General features: G+C 40.9%; 1 protein-coding gene across 2 annotated transcripts in view; it reads right to left on the bottom strand.

Moving 5' to 3' along the window:
• The window catches only part of LOC127029095 (F-BAR domain only protein 2-like), a 104,386-nt gene extending 95,978 nt beyond the window's left edge, over window positions 1-8,408 (bottom strand). For both annotated transcript variants that reach the window (XM_050914735.1, XM_050914736.1), the window contains exon 1: window positions 8,338-8,408. In XM_050914735.1, coding sequence (XP_050770692.1) covers window positions 8,338-8,367 — 30 coding nt within the window. In that variant the 5' untranslated portion in view covers window positions 8,368-8,408. The remainder of the gene's footprint in view (window positions 1-8,337) is intronic.
• Between the last annotated feature and the right edge of the window lie 13,057 nt (window positions 8,409-21,465).

The following is a 21,465-nucleotide window of genomic DNA, read 5'->3' as shown; positions in this document are numbered from 1 at the left end:
TTTAGTTTTAAAACTTAAAACATTTTCCAATCAGTAAGGCATATCTCACCATTAAAACTGAGACACTGCCCTAAAAACTGATTAATAAACTCAGCCAGCTTATCACCTCTGGCACCATGGTGAACTTCCCCCAAACAGGAGAAAGCAACAATAAATGAAAGGAAGGTGAGGCAAGGCATGGCATAACAACACTGCTACTATAAGAGTTTTCCTGTCAAACTATCCATTCCCCTCCTGCCTTCCAAAAGCTTCAGATCCATAACACTGCTGCTACTAAAGACACAGAAGCATGCCCTCAGGAAAATCACATGCATGTTCATGTTGGAAGGGAAAGAAGGATGGGAAGCAGAATCCTGGACTTTTCAAAATGGCAGCTCTACATCTCCAGTGAAAGAAGTCTGAGAATTTGGTCAGACACCACTCCAATCATTTCTGTCCTTTTTGTTCTGGAAAAATTTGTTTGTGCAGTCATAAGGCACACCTGATCAGGGAAATTATACAGCTGAAAAATAAAGCTAGCAAATAAAAATAAAGATCAGTGATCCAGATCACTATGAGTACACAAACAGCTGCATTGCTCAGCAAAAGAGATGGGAGCAAGGAGGTGGCGGCAGGCAGGGATTTGCCAGCTTAAGTGGAAGCAGCCACAGGTGGATGGAGGAACCTCACAGTAGCCACAGTAGTAGGCCCACTTCTGTGAAGTGTTAACTGCACTAGGATTATTTGCTTTACTTCTTCCAAGCATTGCGGAAAACAAAAAACAAACAAACAAACAGACACCTATAAAATGACTGTTCCTAAGACTGCAGTAAGTTGTAACCTGAAAAAGTTCATCAAAATGCAGATCAGTGTAGCATAAGTGCAATTACAGAAAGGTCTAAAAAGTACAAGCAGAACTAAATTGAATACACCAAAATACAGCAAACTTTAAAAGGACTATCTACAGAGCAAGACTTTTATATGTTTGAAAAACAAAAGAAGGATAAGAACACCAACTAGTAGGAAATGTAATTTTTTTTTAATGTAGTCTTACTATTCCAAGTACCAGTCTAATCACAACAGTTCAATAAACTGTTTGGAGTAGTTAATTATAACAAATATGATGCTATACAAACACTTTTTTAAACACTTTAGTTCTTAATTGCATTCCCCATGCACAATAACTAGCAAATTATGTTTGAGGAAGCCAGATCCACTTTTATTAAAAATAAGATATCTGCAAATGCAAAAAGTAAACAATTTCACTCCCCTTTCACTCCTATCTAACCAGTTTGAAGCTCAGAATAATTGACTACTGGTGCACTAACAGATACCTTAACTTTCGGTATTTACTCAATATAAACCCTGAATGCCACTGCATTACAAAACCACCAGAATAACTGTAATTAAGACCTTACTGATATTTTCAATTAGAATACAAAAAAACCCTCTTATTTAACTACTCCAAAGTTGTTACTGTGCCCAAATTTGGAGATAAACTTTTACAAATAAGCGTTAGGCATTTCTTCCAGAAAAACTAATATAATTCTCCTTTACGAAATGTTCTTTCCCTTGCTTTAAGGTATTTCTTCTATCTAAACCAACACATTGATCAAAACGTGCTGAACACAGACTGCTGCTGAACTTTTAAAAGTGACTTTTCATAATGGGGTAGCTTGTAATCTTTTCTATACTGGAGCTCCATAAATTTCCTGCCAGTTTAGAAATACAGGCAGGGTAGCATAGCCATGACCCAGCCTCTGGCTGCAGCCTTCCTGAGGGCTGATAATCTATCAGAAATGTAACTTTGCAAACCTTTACAGAATGGAATGAGCCAAAAAAAACCCAATTCCCATCATCATCTTGTTCCCTAACTGTAACTGAAGATTACTGCAAACAAACTAGTTTTTCCACTTAAATGAAGCTTTCAAATCAGTCCTACTCTTGTTCTTGACTTCACATTGAATAGCAGAAAGCACAAGAGAGAAACAGAACAGATACTTTCCTCAATTAAGAGAGTCCCCTGAAAGCCACACCTTTTATATGTTATCAATAGTTATCAGAGGCTAAGAGGCTATGTGAAAAATATATTAAGGTTTAAACAAAGCAGCAAGTCCAAAGCAGACTCCCAGATTCGAGGGCCTATGTGGCTTAAGTTTGGCAAAGCTAAAAGATGTTTTCACTTGCAAATATAATGCCAAGTGCAGCCTACCTTACCAATATCAGGCTCCACCTATGAGCACAAACATCTAGATTTCAAAACTGTTCAATTATTTACAAGTTACACGATCAAGAGTACTGATGATTAACCTGATGACAATTCTATAAATTACATTATCTTCTGCTCATGTTTGGAGACATATATGTACCTATGTCAAAGTATGGTATCTCAGTGCAGAGAACATACATTTTTCTGCTTAGGAAAAGCTATATAGCCTATCCACAACTATTTCATTTAGTAGTTATTTTCATGAAGAGTAGCTCAAACAATTCATACACTGAGCAGCAGAGTTAAGACTCTCTATTTAGGATAAAGACAGAGATGTATGCTGCAGCTAAGAGGAAAAAAGGTAGTTCAATTTACAAAAAACAAGTATGTATCATCTACCTGCACATCAGCCATCAACACTGTTTATTTGTGTTTTGGCTGTTTTTCCTCAACACTACCCCTCCCCATACACATTGTATAAAATTCTGTACATGGAAATTGTATGTCTAGCCAATTTTTCTTCATTACATATTTTTACCTGCTCCTTCCTGATGGCAACAGTAATAGCTGGGATCACAAAAAGCCCAGTACCAGCCTACTTAAAAATAAATAACATTAGGAAAAATCTCATTCCCTAACCATTGTACCAATTAGTCTTTATAGTATGAAATTGTATGAACTTTCTTAAGATATATATAGTTTACATTGTATACTGCATAGTCACGGTTAAGTAAGCATGACTAAAGGTCCCTGGCTCATTGCAAGGAGGACAACAGCCCCCACCCTGAAGAATAAAGGGTACCCCTGGACTACCCAGATCCCAGCCCCTCCGACACCTCTGTGAAACCCTCCCGTTATCTGGCATCAGAGATAAGTACCTGTAGCAAGATCGACTCCAGGGACACCTAGATCAAGAAAGAAGCAGGTGGATAATGATGCCATAGAATTATAGTTGCTTTGCAAAACAGTAGTGTGTGTTAAGTAGTGATTGGTCAAATCACATTGTACCTGAACGCTTGAAAGGTATAAGAACCCTGTGTAAAACTGCATTCGGGGTGCCCCAATTTGAACGGGACACCTCACATGCATGAATAAAGAATGACTCTTGTAATTCTATACTTTGCATCCTAGCCTCTCTCCTGGACAGCACAGGCTAGTTGTGAAATTTTCATAACAATAAATGCAGCAGATAGTGGAGATGAGACCTTCCACTCCCATTCAGAAGCAATTACCATCCACTGCTATGACAGACAGACAGTGAAGTCAGATGCAGATTCTTGTAGAAGTTGGATCTTGGAGAAAGAGGAATCTCTTATCATTTATAATATCAAGTTATATGCAACAGACTTCCACATCAGTTTGAAAGACCATTCTGAATGTCATTTCAGGGGTAAAACACCATCTGTTGAGGATGATCCCATCATTACTCAACAGAAAACAACTGTAAAAATGTGTATGAGAATGCAAAATGTAGGCAGTCCCCTCTCCATACAGGCTCCATTTAATTACTTTCAAATTCATTAGCAGTTTCCTCCTTTTTCCCTAGAGCTAACAAAACTCTCTTCAGAAGCTGGTGTTCTTGTTGAGGTTTCCCATTTTACACTGCCATAAGAGAGCTCTTCTGTGGATATAGTATAGATGTCTCCTGACAGCAAGTCATAAGAGGAAACAAGACTTCAAATACAAGTAAACACTTCACTTACATAAGCCTACAATGAGGCATTACTGACCAACTTTGCACACAAAATAAACTGTCATGGAAAAAGAGGGCAGACAGTCCTTCCATATCCCTTCATCGAGAACTAACTGCAACAATTTTCTCATTGAAATGAAAGTAACCCTGTCAGCAATTGTGAAGTCAGAATTCAGCATTTCCATGACTTGTACATAACAGGAAACAGATTACAGGAACTCTGTTTTACTAAACTACTTAATAGACATTGAAAAATTTTAAGAATAAGTTTGTGTTGCATATAAAAGATTATTCTGAATTTAAAACTTGTTTGGTAAAATAGCCAGAAATTTCTGGGCAATCTGTAGCAGTATTTATTTCCTATGTTTCTAATAAAATTGTGTAAGTGGAAGCTCTGTCTACTTTGGACCAAAACCATTCAACACTAACATCTATTAGTGTAAAAAGCTAATACTCTCTATTATAGCACCCTCTTTTTACCCAATGTAAACAAGTGTTTCTCAACTATTAAGGTGATTCTAAAGTTCCCATGACTGGTCAGATACATACTACTTGTTGAGCTAGTGTGAGAAGCAAGGACGACAGCTGCAAATATTGTTTTCACAGAAAAACAGAGCAGATGAAAATGTCCTGGTTTTGGCTGGAATACAGTTAATTTTCTTCCTAGTAGCTGGTATAATGCTGTGTTTTGGATTTAGTAGGAAAATAATGTTGATAACACACTGATGTTTTAGTTGTTGCTAAGCAGTGTTTATACTAAGTCAAGGACTTTTCAACTTCTCATACGGCCCTGCCAGTGGAGGCTGGGAGTGCACAAGAAGCTGGAAGGGGACACAGCCAGGACAGCTCACCCAAATGAGCCAAAGGGATATTCCATACCATATGACATCATGCCCAGTATATAAACTGGGGGGAGTTGGCCGGAGGACACCGTGGCTCGGGGATTGGCTGGGCATCGGTCAGCGGGTAGTAAGCAACTGTATTGTGCATCACTTGTTTTGTATATTCTATTATTATTATTTTCCCTTCCATTTCTGTCCTATTAAACTATCTTATCTCAACCCATGAGGTTTTACCTTTTTCTTCTGATTCTCTCCCCCATCCCACTGGGGGGGGGGGGGGGGGCCAGCTGTGTGGTGCTTAGTTGCCAGCTGGGGTTAAACCGCAACAGATAATAGAAGACACATGCAGTTCTCAAACACATTTTGATTTTGGTCAAACTTCAGAAGCTTGATGAGAGAAGTTCAGACAAAGTTTGATTTCCCCCCCCCCCCCCAAGTTCAGCAAGTAAAGAAACATTTGACAATAAGTGAATTACCATCGTTTCAACCTATGCTTTTATAACATGCATTAGCAGTGGTTAAGCATGCACAATCATCCTTCACCCCTATTCAACCCTTTAAACATGACCATATCACCACATTACACTGAAGAAATGGAACAGACTGAGAAAAACTATACTTTTGATTATAAATTATTTAAGTCATAACCTGCTTAATCCTCTTTTTAAAATAGCCTACCAAGCCCACAACTTATTCTCCAGGAAACAGGCAGACAAATATTCAAACTGCAACATTTGGAAGTGGTACTCACCCATAAAAAGTTTAGGTCCCTAATTTACTACAAATTGTCATAAAATGAAAACTGGATAATCTCCAAACCAAGTTTCCAAACCCTAGTTAAACCTTACAACTGCCTACAGCAAACATGATACATCAATGAAATATGACCAAAAAACCCACCCCTCTTGTTAGATAAACACTAAATAGAAAAAGCCTAGAAAAGAATGAATGTGGGAAAGAGAGTCACTTGCTTCAATTTCTGGGGTGAGAACTGAAAAATCTGTATCCTTTCCCTCTTGTTTTGGTCAGCTCCAGAGAAGCTGTCCTACAGCTAGTTTTACACTTAAAAGTACTACCCATACTATTCTGTCAGATAGGAGAATGAAAAAACCACACCCCTGGCCAACAGATTATGCATGCAAGAATCCTAATACAGATAAATCATAATGGCATAGAAGTCCTTTTGGTAGAAAAATTTTGTCTGTATCAAGAAAATTCCAGAGTTGTTCCAGAGTTACACCAATATGCCAAATAATAACTGTAGACAATCCATTAATTGGGGGGAGTACAACTCCCTCATAGGTGAAATAAAGTATTTGCTGAAACTAGGTACAACTTTTCAACAACTACAAGATTTGATTTATGCTGCTTAAAAGATACCCTATTTAATAATTAATTTACAAATTTTAGTGCAACAGAACAATAGAAACTGGGTGTATATTCCTATAATTCTAAAATGAAAGTTCCAAATATTAACCAAAAACAATCTTCTCTCTACCCACAAACTTAGAAAGACATATACCAGTCATTATGGTTTGTCCATTTGTATTATCGACTTCTTTTCATTCACCTAACTCCAGGTAAATTTAAACTCATTTTAGATGCTCTGATAAACATCACTGTCATTTTGTTTAAACTGTTGCTGCAGTTTCAAATAAGTAACATGTGTTTCATACTTTCCACCTAGGCAATTATTTAATGGACCCTGTATACATTAAAATATTCCTCTGATTAATATTATGGTGTTATATTTTTGAAAGCTAGCTAACAGTAATTTTCAATTACCAAGTGTCTGAAAGAGCTACATTAAATTGAAAGCATCAAAAATCAAAAAAAGTAGTCACCTGATGTTTACACTGGCAACATATCTTCTTCAGTTCTGAAAGTTTTGAGGAGTTTGAACACAAAAGCAACCTGGCAATTTCAATTTTCTTCTTCCAGCTTCAATAAATTAAATAAAGATCAGCTCCAGAGAAGCTCTATGCATATGAAGGAGAACAGATATTTTTATCTATACCTAGATAATTTAAAATATTTTTTTGAACAAAAAGATTAAAAGTTGCCAACTCATGCTAAATGCACACACAGAGGGAGGAGACTGAGCAAATATTGCACAACAGCTCTCTTGAAACTGAGCATCCAACTGTATGCCAATCAGAAGAGTAGCACTGCGTAAACATGTGAATGGAACTCCAGGTGGAAGCATGACAAATCTCATTATCACTCATAAGTGCGTATGAGAATAGATCTTACACTTATTAGAACAAGCCTCTTCACAAAGCTAAGATAATTAACGCTGGACACAGCCAGCCCTTACATGTTACAAAAGAACTTGAAAAGAAAGGAATCTTCCTCACAACCATTCTCAAAAATCTACAGGTAACACCAGCAATTAAAAAGATAAAATAAAAAGAATTTGTCAAAACCAATTTAAAAAACACATTTTTATATCCCAGAACTTCCAGACTTACCATGCACAGCATTACAGAGAGACCAGTTTCAGCTATATATAGAACTTCCAACAGTTGAATCAAATTAATTTAAAACAATTAACAAATATATACTGACTGGCTTAGAAGTGGCTTATTTTGGTTGACCTGAAACAGTTTAATAGACTCACAATTAACAAGAGTATCACCTGCACCAGTTTAAAAATCAAACTTATGTCAAAGCTTATGCAACACTTCCTAAGTAGTGCTAAGAAAACAGTAAGTCAATGATAACAAATACTTTTTATTCTACTGTACCAGTATGAGTGTACTCAAAGTGACAAAACCTAGCTATGTATAATGGAAATAACTTACAAGAACACTTACTTTAATGTTTCAGACCAGTTAGAGTCACAATGAAAACAAGTTTCATTTCATGCAATGCTCAATAATCCAAATCCAGATTTTAAGTTTTTCTCCATGTATAACTACCCGATTAAAAATATAAATACCTGCACAGAAATGACTGACAAATTATGTTTCTAAAACAGACTGGAAAGGCTGTTGTTTCTCTAGCTGGCTGCTGTTCAGGCTGTACCTTTTATCATGCAGATAGAAATGAGTTGGTACAAAAGCATAAAGTTCTGAGACACAGTTTTACTTTTGCATGATACAACTGTAAGTTGTTACAGTTAGTGCCATTCCCCCAAACAACTGCATTGTATGGGAGGCTTAACAAAGAGAGATCAGACTGCAGAAGAAGCCCCATCTACGCACCACAATGGCTGCAAGAGTAAGACTCCCTAGCAAAGGGTCTCCCGCTCGTATCTGCACGCCCCTTGGCCCAGCAAACCCTCTCCCCCATTGTTTCTCCTTAACGGACCACCGAGCACTGCGCGAGGCAGGGGCAGGGCGCTTCCCCCACGGCCCAGCCCAGCCGAGGCGAGGCGAGCGGCTGCAGGCGCAGGAGGCCGCCGCAGGAGGCCGCGGAGGGGACGGCGGCCACCATCCCTCCGCCGCGCTCCCCGCGGCAAGGCCCAAGCCCAGTCCCCAGGGTGGCGTAAGAGTCGAAGCTGCTCCTACGGAAAGTGCGCCGGCTGCGCTGCGCTGCGCCGTGCCGTGCCGTGCCCTGCCCTGCCCATCCCACCCGCGACACGTAGGAACCGGCCCGCGGCACTTCCCTACCCAGAAGCTCTCCACGAAGTACGCCATCATCACGCCGCCCCGGCCCTCAGCGAGCCCAGCCTCAGCCGCCGAGACGCGCCACCCTTCCCGTTACGATGCAACCGCCTCCTTCCACACAGCTCCACCACCCCCGGCCCCGCGCATGTGCCCCGCTGCCGCCAGGCGCCGCGGCTCCTGCGCAGGCGCGTCGTATTCCTCCTCCCTCCGGGCGGAGGAGCGGCGCGCGCATGCCCAGAGCGCCAGCCCCACAGCAGCTGAGAAGTGCTATCTCAGAAGAGAAGAAACCCTGATCTCTATAGAAATATGAATATACTTGCAGAAGGCAGGCTCAGAAATCTTGAGTAAAATCTCCTCTAAAATATTCAGTAACCACTAAGGAGTGACTACACTGAAGGCTGGAATGCATACGAATTATTTGACACCCGGGAGAATAGATTCATGCTGTTTGAAGTGGTTTCATAACCAAGCATCTTTCCATGCACATAGGATAAGATCCTTCAAGGAATTTGATGACTACTAGGCACTTTATTAACAAAGTGTAGCTTACCCTCTCCAGTACCTCCTCTCACAGGATTTTACAGTTTCAGTGACAGGCTCCTAAAAACGATATGCTTCATCTAAAGTCAAAGAGTCTGGAGAAACTGTTTACTTTAAACCTTTATCTTCTTCAATGATAGTTTAGTTTTCCAGACTCTTCTTTTGCTTGATGTAGATTATTAGCCAGTTGGGATCATGTTGATTGCTGGATCAGAATATAGATCCACTGAATTGCTGTCTGGGGCCAGTCTGTACCTGGACTGTTGCTTTTCAGTAAGAATATCTTTAGATATTCTTCATGGCAGTCAGCACCACTGGTCTCTTTCTGGGACCCCAAAGAGTTCCTATTCTACCTTAATGAGATGATTCATTGTTCAAGACAGCAGTTAGCTTTTCATTATTGACTAAAAATAGAGGACCAGGTCTAAGCAATGATGTGAGGGGCTGCAGCTCGCAGTCCTAGGCACACAAGTGGTTAAGTGCTTTATCCAAACTTTATCTATGATTTTGTCAGCACAAAGCTTTATCCAAGATACAAAAAAGTAAGAAGCTGATATTCTATGTTGGGTTCCCCCTCAAGGAAACTCTATCAGTTCTGATTTGAGAATCTCCCCTACCCCCATCTTAACACTGATGTCCTTTGCCCTTCATGCTGTAAGATATTAGGTAAGGCATATAGCAGAACATTCAAGTCATCCCTAAGAACCTGATAAATTCACCAACTTATGTCAAATTTATGTTGATTAAAGACTTCCATGAAAGCCAAATGGATAGGAAAAATGTAGTTCAAAAGTTTACAGAACTATAGAATTTCATTAGGCAAAAAAATATTAGTTAGGGCAAACTTCAGACAGCCAAATCAGTATTATTTATATCAATATAAGTCAGCATGACTCATTCTGCATTATGAAATTTCAACTACATTTAGCAAAGATACATTCATGGAAGATGAACAATATCATTCTTAATTGGTATAACAATCGCTGGTAACTGGCTGTACCTTTAGTACACCACTTCCTGTAGCTTCATGGTAACTTTAGGAGTTCCTTTCTTTCTAGCAACGTTCTCCCAAAGTTTCAGTATATGCAAAGTTTGCTAAGTTGCCAATGCCAAGACAGAGAAAACTTCTGAACTCCTTTCATAGTCAAAACTTCTTCAAAAGTCCCAAGACTGTTAGATCTGGATCTCTCTCTTTTGATAATAGGAGTAAGCATGTGTACTGTAATTCTAAACAATAACAACATGGTATAGGACTACATTTAAGAAAAACTACGTTATGCATCTGTTTACTTGACATAAGTAAGCAGCCTGCATTATAATTATCTTGGCCTAATGGAAGACGTGACTAGTACTTTTTGCAGCGTGCATTGCTATCTGTAAGGATGTACACCAGGGCAAACAATGAGACAAAAGCTGCATGATCAGAGCTGAAGCTTTGGGGGTTTTTCCATAGAAAATAGAAAAATACCTTTCACAGGGACAGATACTATGCTATGATGGAAGGAGAGTCAGGTTCACTTCTACATTTCAGAGAAAAGTTCCCATCTTCCATGTTTTCAAAGGTATATAGTAATCCCTTATCTACTGCTACATCAAGATGTGATGCAACTGCTCCAGTGCTGCAACAATCTACCATCACACAAGTATCAAACCCATTCTCAGGTTTTCAACAACAGCTTTCCACAAAAATCTGAGTGAAATGCAAAATCTTAGACCTGAACTTTAAGGCATCCTGCAGCATATGTACAGTTACCTAGAAAACCACTTTGATAGGGATGAAGATCAGGATCAATAGTTATGTTCTTAAAGCACACTGGAATTACCCACAAAAAAATTAATTTCTTCAGGAGCAAACTTTCTGTTGAACTCCATATACAATCAAATAATGAGCTCTACCAGCAACAGAGGGCTGCTCTTAAACTTTACCATCCTACATTCTGCATGCAGATCTTGTCATCTGTCTCTAAAGTAGCACATACTGAAAAATACTTACTAAGGACAGTAATATTATGCACACTATTTCTTTGGAGACCAGGCTGGATAAGAAAGTCCTAGATTACTGATTACCTTGCTTTAAGTGCTGCTGGATATTATGTAGTGAGCATGACTGAGGAATCAGTCCATATGCTATGCCAGTGCCATGGCAATATCCAGTCAATCTTTCCACAGTTTTTCAGTCATGCTGCTTGCATAATACCCAGCAGCAGGTATTAGCAGATATCAGTGCTCAGTATCTTGCATTTGAATTTAAAATTCAGTGTAAAAAAGCATACAGAGGGGTAGTGGGGAGGGGATTTTATGTGCTGGGTCAATATCCAGCCAGTTTATTAAGGTCATTCTACAAGGTAACAGACTTTGAGCTGACACTCACATAAGATCTTGAGGTTACGAGACCAGCTAAATACAATACTTAAAAGCAGAGACTGATGCTCAGTCATATTCAAAACAAATTGTTAGATGTATTAGGAAAGGAACAGAGAACCTAATTCATCCAGTGTATAAAACCTGTGTGTGTGGGCACCTGCACCATGAATGCTGTGCACAGTACTAGTACCCCTTATCTTAAAAAAACAAACGAACAACAACAAAAAATACCCAACACAAAACAAAACCAAAAAATAACCAGAAGATTGAAATAAAAGCAACAAAAACCAATCCATGATACGGAAACAAACATCTACCAAGTAAACTACAATTCTTCAGGCTGGAAAAGAAATGACTGAGAAAGAATACGATATAAAGAAAACTCATGAGTAGGAATAGAGAAGATGTATTTTTAATTTTGTACTCATTTTAATAAAAGCACAAGCAAGGAATTCAGTCAAGCTGGAAGGAAGGGGAAACTGGACAAAGTTTCTAGGTTTCTCTAGATCCATAGTAAAAATCCATAATGGGTTGAGGAACCTGAACATACACAAGTCCATGGGACCCGATGAGATGCATTCCAGGGTCCTGAGGGAATTGGCTGATGCAGTTGCCAAGCAACTCTCCATCATATTTGAAAAGTCGTGGCAGTCAGATGAAGTCCCTGGTGACTGGAAAAAGGGAAACATCACACCTATTTTTAAAAACTGTAAAAAGGAGGACCCTGGGAACTACCAACCAGTCTGCCTCACCTCCGTGCCCAGTAAGATCATGGAGCAGATCCTCCTGGAAGACATGCTGAAACCTATGGAAGACAGGGAGGTGATTAGAGACAGCCAACATGGCTTCACCAAGGGTAAATTGTGCCTGACTAGTGGCCTTCTACGATGGAGGGACTGCATCAGTGGATAAGGGAACAGCTACGGATGTCATCTATCTGGACTTCTGTAAGGCCTTTGATATAGTCCCCCACAACATCCTTCTCTCTAAATTGGAGAGATATGGGTTTGATGGATGGACTGTTAGATGGATAAGGAACTGGCTGGATGGCTGTGTCCAAAGAGTTACAGTCAATGGCTCAATGTCCAAGTGGAAACCAGTAACGAGTGGTGTCCCTCGTTACTGGGACCAATACTATAGTATTGGTGACTATAGTGTTGGTCACTATAGTGACCGATACTATTTAATATCTTCATCGACAACATAGACAGTGGGGTCGAGTGCACCCTCAGCAAGTTTGCGGATGATACCAAGCTGAGTGGTGTGGTTGATAATCTAGAGGGAAGGGATCCCATCCAGAGGGACCTGGACAGGCTTGAGGAGTGGGCCCATGTAAACCTCATGAAGTTCAACAAGGCCAAGTGCAAGGTCCTGCACCTGGGTCGGGGCAATCCCAAGCACAAATACAGGCTGGGGGATGAAGGGATTGAGAGCAGCCCTGTGGAGAAGGACTTGGGGATACTGATTGTGGTGGGCTGACCCTGGCTGGATGCCAGGTGCCCACCAAAGCCGCTCTATCACTCCCCCTCCTCAACTGGACAGGGGAGAGAAAATATAATGAAAGGCTCATAGGTCAAGATAAGGACAGGGAGATCACTCACTAATTACTGTCACAGGCAAAACAGACTCGACTTGGGGAAAAATTAATTTAATTTATTACTAGTCAAATCAGAGTAGGATAATGAGAAATAAAACCAAATCTTAAAACACCTTCCCCCCCACCCCTCCCTTCTTCCCAGGCTTAACTTTACTCCTGATTCTCTCTAACTCCTCCCCTCCTGAGCGGCGCAGGGGGATGGGGAATGGGGGTTGTGGTCAGTTCATCACACGTTATTTCTGCTGCTCCTTCCTCCTCAGGGGGAGGACTCCTCACACTCTTCCCCTGCTCCAGTGTGGGGTCCCTCCCACGGGAGACAGTCTTCCATGAACTTCTCCAATGTGAGTCCTTCCCACGGGCTGCAGTTCTTCACAAACTGCTCCAGCATGGGTCCCTTCCATGGGGTGCAGTCCTTCAGGAACAGACTGCTCCAGTGTGGGTCCCCCACAGGGTCACAAGTCCTGCCAGCAAACCTGCTCCAGCCTGGGCTCCTCTCTCCACAGGGCCACGGGTCTGCAGGTCCTGCCAGGAGTCTGCTCCAGCGCAGGCTTCCCACAGGGTCACAGCCTCCTTTGGGTGCATCCACCTGCTCCGGCGTGGGGTCCTCCACGGGCTTCAGGTGGATATCTGCTCCACCATTAACCTCCATGGGCTGCAGGGGGACAGCCTGCTTCACCATGGTCTTCACCACAGGCTGCAGGGGAATCTCTGCTCCGGTGCCTGGAGCACCTCCTCCCCCTCCTTCTTCACTGACCTCGGTGTCTGCGGAGTTGTTCCTCTCACATCTTCTCACTCCTCTCTCTCACTGCAACTGCTACTCCCCTGTAACTTCTTTTCCCTTTCTTAAATATGTTATCACAGAGGTGCTACCACTGTTGCTGATTGGCTCGGCCTTGGCCAGCGGCGGGTCCATCCTGGAACCCGCTGGCATTAACTTTATCGGACATAGGGGAAGCTTCTAGCAGCTTCTCACAGAAGCCACCCCTGTAGCCCCCCCGCTACCAAAACCTTGCCACGCAAACCCAATACACTGGTGGATGAAAAACTGCACATGAGACAGCAATGTGCGCTCACAGCCCAGAAAGCCAACTGTATCCTGGGCCGCATAAAAATCAGTGTGGCCAACAGGTCGAGGGAGGTGATTCTGCTCCTCTACTCTGGTCTCGTGAGACCCCACCTGGAGTACTGCATCCAGCTCTGGAGTCCTCAGCACAGGAAAGACATGGACCTGTTGGAGCGAGTCCAGAGGAGGGCCACAAAGATGATCAGAGGGCTGGAGCACCTCTCCTATGAGGACAGGCTGAGAGAGTTGGGGTTGTTCAGCCTGGAGAAGAAAAGGCTCTGAGGAGACCTTATTGTGGCCTTTCAATACTTAAAGATGGAGAAAGACTTTTTACCAGGGCCTGTAGCGACAGGACAAGGGGCAATGGTTTTAAACTGAAAGAGGGTAGATTTAGATTAGATGTAAGGAAGAAATTCTTCACTGTGAGGGTGGTGAAGCACTGGAATGGGTTGCCCAGAGAGGCTGTGGATGTCCCCTCCCTGGAAGTGTTCAAGGCCAGGTTGGATGAGGCTTTGAGCAACCTGGTCTAGTGGAAGGTGTCCCTGCCCATGGCAGGGGGCTTGGAACTAGATGATCTTTAAGATCCCTTCCAACCCAAACCATTCTATGATTCTATGACTAAATACAAAGACAATACTACTTATTCTGAAAGTCCCTGATTTGCAATTTATTGAAGCCTGTGGGAATACTTTGCAAAAGTATTATTTATAGTACTTTAATCTTATCCTTTTCCCTAGGTATTCGCTTTTAGTGGTTGCCAAGGACAGGATGCTCATTGTTTGTCCCAGTACAATTGTTCTTCTGTTCTTACAGTGTAATAAAACAAACATTCCCATTGCATATTATCAGCAGCTTTCATGGAACATCCAAGTAGTTTTCTGGATTACTAATTTTTTAGTAGAGTTAAAGAATTCCTTTCCCATTTTTGCCATCTACACAAGTATAAGGTTAAAGAATCACAACAATATACCTCACAGTAAGGGTATGAAGAACTAAAGAGACTTCTTGGCTATACTAGTTAACAGTTATATTTCATGAATACAATCCTCATTTTGAAAAATGATGCCATTTGGCATTAATGTGGGTTGCATATGTGTGAAAGGAGGTATTTAGCTCAGAGTTCCCCTCTCAGAAAAGCATCCCTGATTGCACAGTTTGCTCTCTGCATCTCCATTTACCCATCCTCCCACATTTTCAGCTTCTGGTTTTATAAATGTTAATACTAACTTATTTTCAACAATCAGTTCTTTTAAAGGATGTAGATCATCTGAGATGTAGCATTATATACACTAAGTTGCTACATGAAAGAACTTGTCAAATACGATACTAAAGATACAGTGCATCTAGGCTACAGACATTAATATGATTGAAAAATAAAGATTGTATATTGTATTTTTACCTACAGTAATTAAGTTAATTTGCCCTATGTCTAAGCCATTTGAAAATAGATTATGAGATCTAGGTAAAATAACTGCATACAATTATTAGTAAAACCCTTGATACATGAACCTACAACTGAACGCAGTAATATTTTAAGATAAAAAAAAGAATGAAGATAAAGAATCCAAATAATCTGGATTATATTTAGCAATTATTACATTATTTAATGTCATAATGAACTGCCAAAGAGCCAGTCGATATTTAAAGCTCTTTATAAGTTAAAAAATGAGTAAGAAACCAATTCAGGTAAAATACATAATTGTCCTGGTTTCGGCTGGGACAGAGTTAACTCTCTTCTTAGTAGCTGGTACAGTGCTGTGTTTTGGATTTAGTGTGAGAATGATGTTGATAACACTCCGATGTTTTAGTTGTTGCTAAGTAGCGCTTATCTTAAGCCAAGGACTTTTCAGTTTCCCATGCTCTGCCAGCAAGCAGGTGTGCAAGAAGCTGAGAGGGAGCAGAGCCGGGGCAGCTGACCTGAACTAGCCAAAGGGATATTCCATACCATAGAATGTCATGCCCAGTATATAAACTGGGGGGAGTTGGCTGGGAGGGGCGGATCGCTGCTCTGGCATCGGTCAGCGGGTGGTGAGCAATTGCATTGTGCATCACTTGTCTTTTCTTGGGTGTTATTTTTTTTTGTTGTATTCTTTTTCATTACAATTATTATTATTCTTAGTTAGTAGTGTATTTTATTTTTACTTTAGTTATTAAACTGTTCTTATCTCAACCCATGAATTTTACTTTTTTTCCTTTCCTCCTCCCCACCCCACTGGGATGAGGGAGGGGGAAGCGGCTGCGTGGTGCTTAGTTGCTGACTGGGGTTAAACCACGACATCAGGTTACGTTGTAGGATTTCAACAACATCAGGAGTATGTTCTAACCAAACAATTGTACCTGAATACCTGCAGACATTACCCAGAAGTTTAATAATTCACTTAGTTACGACCCACACATTACCTTCATGACTTGAGATTTATTGCAGCCTGTTTTTTATACAAAAAGTGTAATGAAATCCCATAAACAGAAGTTAAAGCTAGAAAAGCTAAGAAAAAAAATCTTATATTATAAGATTAGAGATTATAAAGTTAGCAATGAATACAGCTAATTTGAAATAATTTATTCAAAGGGTATTGGGAATTCTCCAACACAATCTTAGAGACAGGCTACACCCTTTTCTGAAATATATATACAAACTGAAATTCTGGTCTGATGAGAGATCACTGGTGAGATGACGGCCTACAGTACACTTCTGGGTAGGATGAATGTTTTTAATGTCTTTTCTGAATTTAAGATAAACAAAAATAGTTGTGCACACAGTTATAGATAGTCACATTTATTACAGTAAGAAATCAACTGAATTTTTTTCACTTTTATGTAATACCTCATCAAAGTTTTTTCAAAGCTACTAATGATTTCTGTGTTTTATTGAAGCATTTATTAGCAAGTTTTAACTGCATTGTTTTCAACATATGTGGAATGATGTATTCCATTAGGCTGCATCACCTGGCTCACTGTATACTTCAGTATGCACTTCTACTGATCTAGTCACCAAGCTTGATTGCATCCCATTGTGGTGGGTTGATCTTGGCTGGACGCCAGGTGCCTACCAAGCTGCACTCTCGCTCCCCCTCCTCAACTGGACAGGGGGAGAAAATATAACGAAAGGCTCATGGGTCATGATAACGACAGTCTACAAAACTGTAGACTAGTTGGATCAGATGCTTGCACTCAGTCATTTTGTTTAAAGCTTGGCAGTCTACTTTGATTCAGCAAAAACTGGGGAGAGAAGCAGACATGACAGTAAGTCTGATGGAATATTTAAATGTATTTCAATTTTAGTACATTAAATGGGTATGAAAGCAAACTTTTTTTCTGTACTAAAGCTATATATATCCAGTGTTAAAAACAGGGAAGAAAAGACAGAGAGGAGGCATGGTTCCAGACTCAGTGGGAGCCAGCATTAGAGCTGGCTACAGCACTGGGAAATCAAGAACTCAGCATCAGCTGGGAAGCCAAGAGACGTTCTCGTTTTTACAGGACCAAGATCCTACTTTTTAGGAGAGACAGGGGCTTGCAGCTACCGGGAACATGCAGGGAAATAAGAACAGGGTGTTGAACTGCAGTAGCTGAGAGAGGCAGGGTTCAGTTTCTGATCCAAGTGCATTGGCTATTCAGGGTCGGCTGGAGTAATAGCTCCTGTTGAGTTTCTGTGAGCAGAGTCCCTTTCCTCAAAACTGACAGTGCACCCATCTTCTATAAAATAAGTGACAGTCTAGCATACCCAGCTTGGAGAGCTGGATGTACAATGCAGATCAGTTTTATAAAGACTTATGTTATTAATGTGTTGCTTGAACCATATTTTAATTTTTTTTTTGTATGAAGCTGATGTGATTTAACCTCGGTAGGCAGCTAAGCCCCACACAGCCACTCGCTCACTCCCCTCACAGTGGGATGGGGAAGAGAATTGGAAGAGTAAAAGTGAGAAAACTCGTGGGTTGAGATAAAGACAGTTTCATAGGGAAAGCAAAAACCACGCGTGCGAGCAAAGCAAAACAAGGAATTCATTCACTACTTCCCATTGGCAGGCAGGTGTTCAGCCATCTCCAGGAAAGCAGGGCTCCATCACACGTAACGGTGACTTGGGAAGACAAACGCCATCACTCCGAACGTCCCCCCTTCCTCCTCCTTCCCCCAGCTTTATATTGTTGAGCATGACATCATATGGTATGGAATATCCCTTTGGTCAGTTGGGTCAGCTGTCCCGGCTGTGTCCCCTCCCAACTTCTTGTGCGTCCCCAGCCTACTCGCTGATGGGGTGGTGTGAGGAGCAGAAAAGGCCTTGAGGCTGTGTAAGCACTGCTCAGCAATAGCTAAAACATCCCTGAATTATCAACGCTGTTTCCAGCACAAATCCAGAACATAGCCCCATACTAGCTACTGTGAAGAAATTTAACTCTATCCCAGCCAAAACCAGCACATTGTGTTACTGAACAACATATTGGAATAACGTTCTCTTAGTTTGTTCTTGCATTCCCTTAGTTTGGCTCCATACCTACCTCCACTGTTAGATTTTTGTATCACTCGTCATGGCAGCATTTAAAAGGTGTTAGCATTGGTATGCATCAGTGTTTGACATATTGCTAAATATATACTCATCTCTTTGATCTTTAAATGAAAAGTGTTTGTTTCATAGGGATAAAACCACGGAAGAGGAAGCCTTTTGGTTTATCAGGAATAATGAAAAAAGAAAAAGATACTGAGTCTGTGTAAGTATAGTTCCAGCTTGAAGCCTTGTCTTGTATGAAAACTAGTAAATGTTTGGAGATAAACATTAGCTGATGTTTAACAAAAAAATGGTTTTATAACAGAAGTTTAGAGGAATACTATGAATATGAAAACATCACAGCTATTTAAGTTTTTTGTAAATAAGGATTTTAAGGAAATAATATAAATGTATTCATAGTAGTCTACTCATGTTTCATTCTTTCCTCTGCATAGGTAAGTAGTTCTCCCTTGTTCTACATTTGAACATTGTAGATGATGTGATTCTCATGTGTACTCCTAACAAAATAGTACCTCTGTGTGTGGAAAAAGTACTGTATGTCTGTGTTTGCAGAACTGAAGCTTCAGTTATTCTTTTGTTAGAAAAACTTTTGTGTACTGTGTAGAAGGACAGAAAAAATTTTGAATTTTTTTTCAGTAAATTGTGTGCACATTCATTTCTGAAAGACCATCATTCTAACTCATGATTGATGCCCCAGTGTGGTGGGTTGACCCAGGCTGGATGCCAGGTGCCCACCAAAGCCGCTCTATCACTCCCCTCCTAAGCTGGACAGGGGAGAGAAAATATATAACAAAAGGCTCATGGGTCGAGATAAGGACAGGGAGATCACTCACCAATTACTGTCACAGGCAAAACAGACTCGACTTGGGGAAATTAGTTTAATTTATTGCCAATCAAATCAGAGTAGGATAATGAGAAATAAAACCAAATCTTAAAACACCTTCCCCCCACCCCTCCCTTCTTCCCAGGCTTAACTTTACTCCCAGTTTTCTCTACCTCCTCCTCCTGAGCGGCGCAGGGGGATGGGGAATGGGGGTTGCGGTCAGTTCATCACACGTTGTTTCTGCTGCTCCTTCCTCCTCAGGGGGAGGACTCCTCACACTCTTCCCTGCTCCAGCGTGGGGTCCCTCCCATGGGAGACAGTCCTCCACGAACTTCTCCAATGTGAGTCCTTCCCACGGGCTACAGTTCTTCACAAACTGCTCCAGCATGGGTCCCTTCCATGGGGTGCAGTCCTTCAGGAACAGACTGCTCCAGTGTGGGTCCCCCACAGGGTCACAAGTCCTGCCAGCAAACCTGCTTCAGAATGGGCTCCTCTCTCCACAGGGCCACAGGTCCTGCCAGGGACCTGCTCCAGCGCAGGCTTCCCACGGGGCCACAGCCTCCTTTGGGTGCATCCACCTGCTCTGGCATGGGGTCCTCCATGGGCTGCAGGTGGATATCTGCTCCACCGTGGACCTCCATGGGCTGCAGGGGGACAGCCTGCCTCACCATGGTCTTCACCACGGGCTGCAGGGGAATCTCTGCTCCGGCGCCTGGAGCACCTCCTCCCCCTCCTTCTTCCCTGACCTTGGTGTCTGCAGGGTTGTTTCTCTCACATATTCTCACTCCGCTCTCTGGCTGCAACTGCTACTCCTCTGTAACTTTTCCCTTTCTTAAATATGTTATCCCAGAGGTGCTACCACTGTCGCTGATGGGCTCAGCCTTGGCCAGCAGTGGGTCCGTCTTGGAGCTGGCTGGCATTGGCTCTATTGGACATGGGAGCAGCTTCTGGCATCTTCTCACAGAAGCCACCCCTCCCCCTCCGCTACCAAAACCTTGCCATGCAAACCCAATACACCCAGCTATACCCTTTGTCATATTCACTGCACGCTCTCTGTCTTAGATGGATTGATAGCATTCTGTGTATTAGTAATTATGGTTACTATATTTCAATTTATTTTGTTCATAATATTTAGATGTGTTTTCTCAGTAGAAGTATTTGATTTATCAGAAAATAGCTTTTAATTTAACAGAAACTTAGCAATGTAGAAATATTATCAGTGGCAACATCTGTATACATTCTTTTTTAAATTAAATTTTTTTAACCAGCCTTGATTTTTTAATATAGTGCTGAAAAATTAATGACCTAAGAACTACAGATGTTAATTATTTGCACATACAAAGTGCCTTATAGCTATTTTTCTTTTGGTGTTTGATTTTAATAGTGATATGCTTCTAAACAATGCTTTTTCTTCTCTCTGTCATGATGCCATTAGGGCTCCAAGGTGTTGTTTTTTTTAAGTCATTCCTCTCTATTTCTGTTCTTTCGGTGATTTAATCTTTCCCCCACCCTCTCTTCTGTATAACACCTGTGAATAATGTGCTTGCAATCACTGCCTTTCTGCTGACAACTTTTTTAAAAAAAAAAAGTGTTTATTAAGAGTGTATTCTATTATTTTTTCCAGCATCTTCTGGTGCTTGACTGCAACTGTGCTTGACAAACTCAAATTAAGAATGAAATTCCAAAAGAGAGCAGCTCTGAATTCCTTTAAGAATAGTCTTAATTGCTTTAAGAACTGATTATTGTCCAAAATGTTTTGCAATTGCGTGTGGACTATTTCATTAGGATTGGTGACTTTTATTTATTATGCACATCATCCATAGAGACCTGACTCTTAAAGTATATTCATCCAAAATACAGAGTGATACTCCGGACTTCCCTTGATTTTTTTTAATTTTTTTTTTCACTATGATGTGAGTTTGTTTTTTCAGCATTTACTATGATTTTTTCTTCTCCAGTGTTTTTAGCATAAACTTTCAGCTTCTTTTATTTAAATCTCATTCAGTTGAATGTGGATTATTTATAACGAAAATTTTAACAGAGTTTGAAAGGCAAATGGGTCAAATGCAATGTTTCAAATTAATTGAAAATATTAAAGGAAGTACCAGAACTGTATGAATAAAATCATTTGTGCATTTTATAATTGTATATTTTCTTTATTTTTTTAATAGGGAGTGTCCAGATACAGACTCAGTTGTAAGTAGACTTATTTCCAACACAAATGCATATGCTAACAT

This window comes from Gymnogyps californianus, unplaced genomic scaffold (genome assembly GCF_018139145.2).
Source record: "Gymnogyps californianus isolate 813 unplaced genomic scaffold, ASM1813914v2 HiC_scaffold_69, whole genome shotgun sequence".
Classification (NCBI taxonomy): domain Eukaryota; kingdom Metazoa; phylum Chordata; class Aves; order Accipitriformes; family Cathartidae; genus Gymnogyps; species Gymnogyps californianus.
Note: the sequence above shows the minus strand (reverse complement) of the source record. Positions and strands in the feature narration are given on the sequence as shown.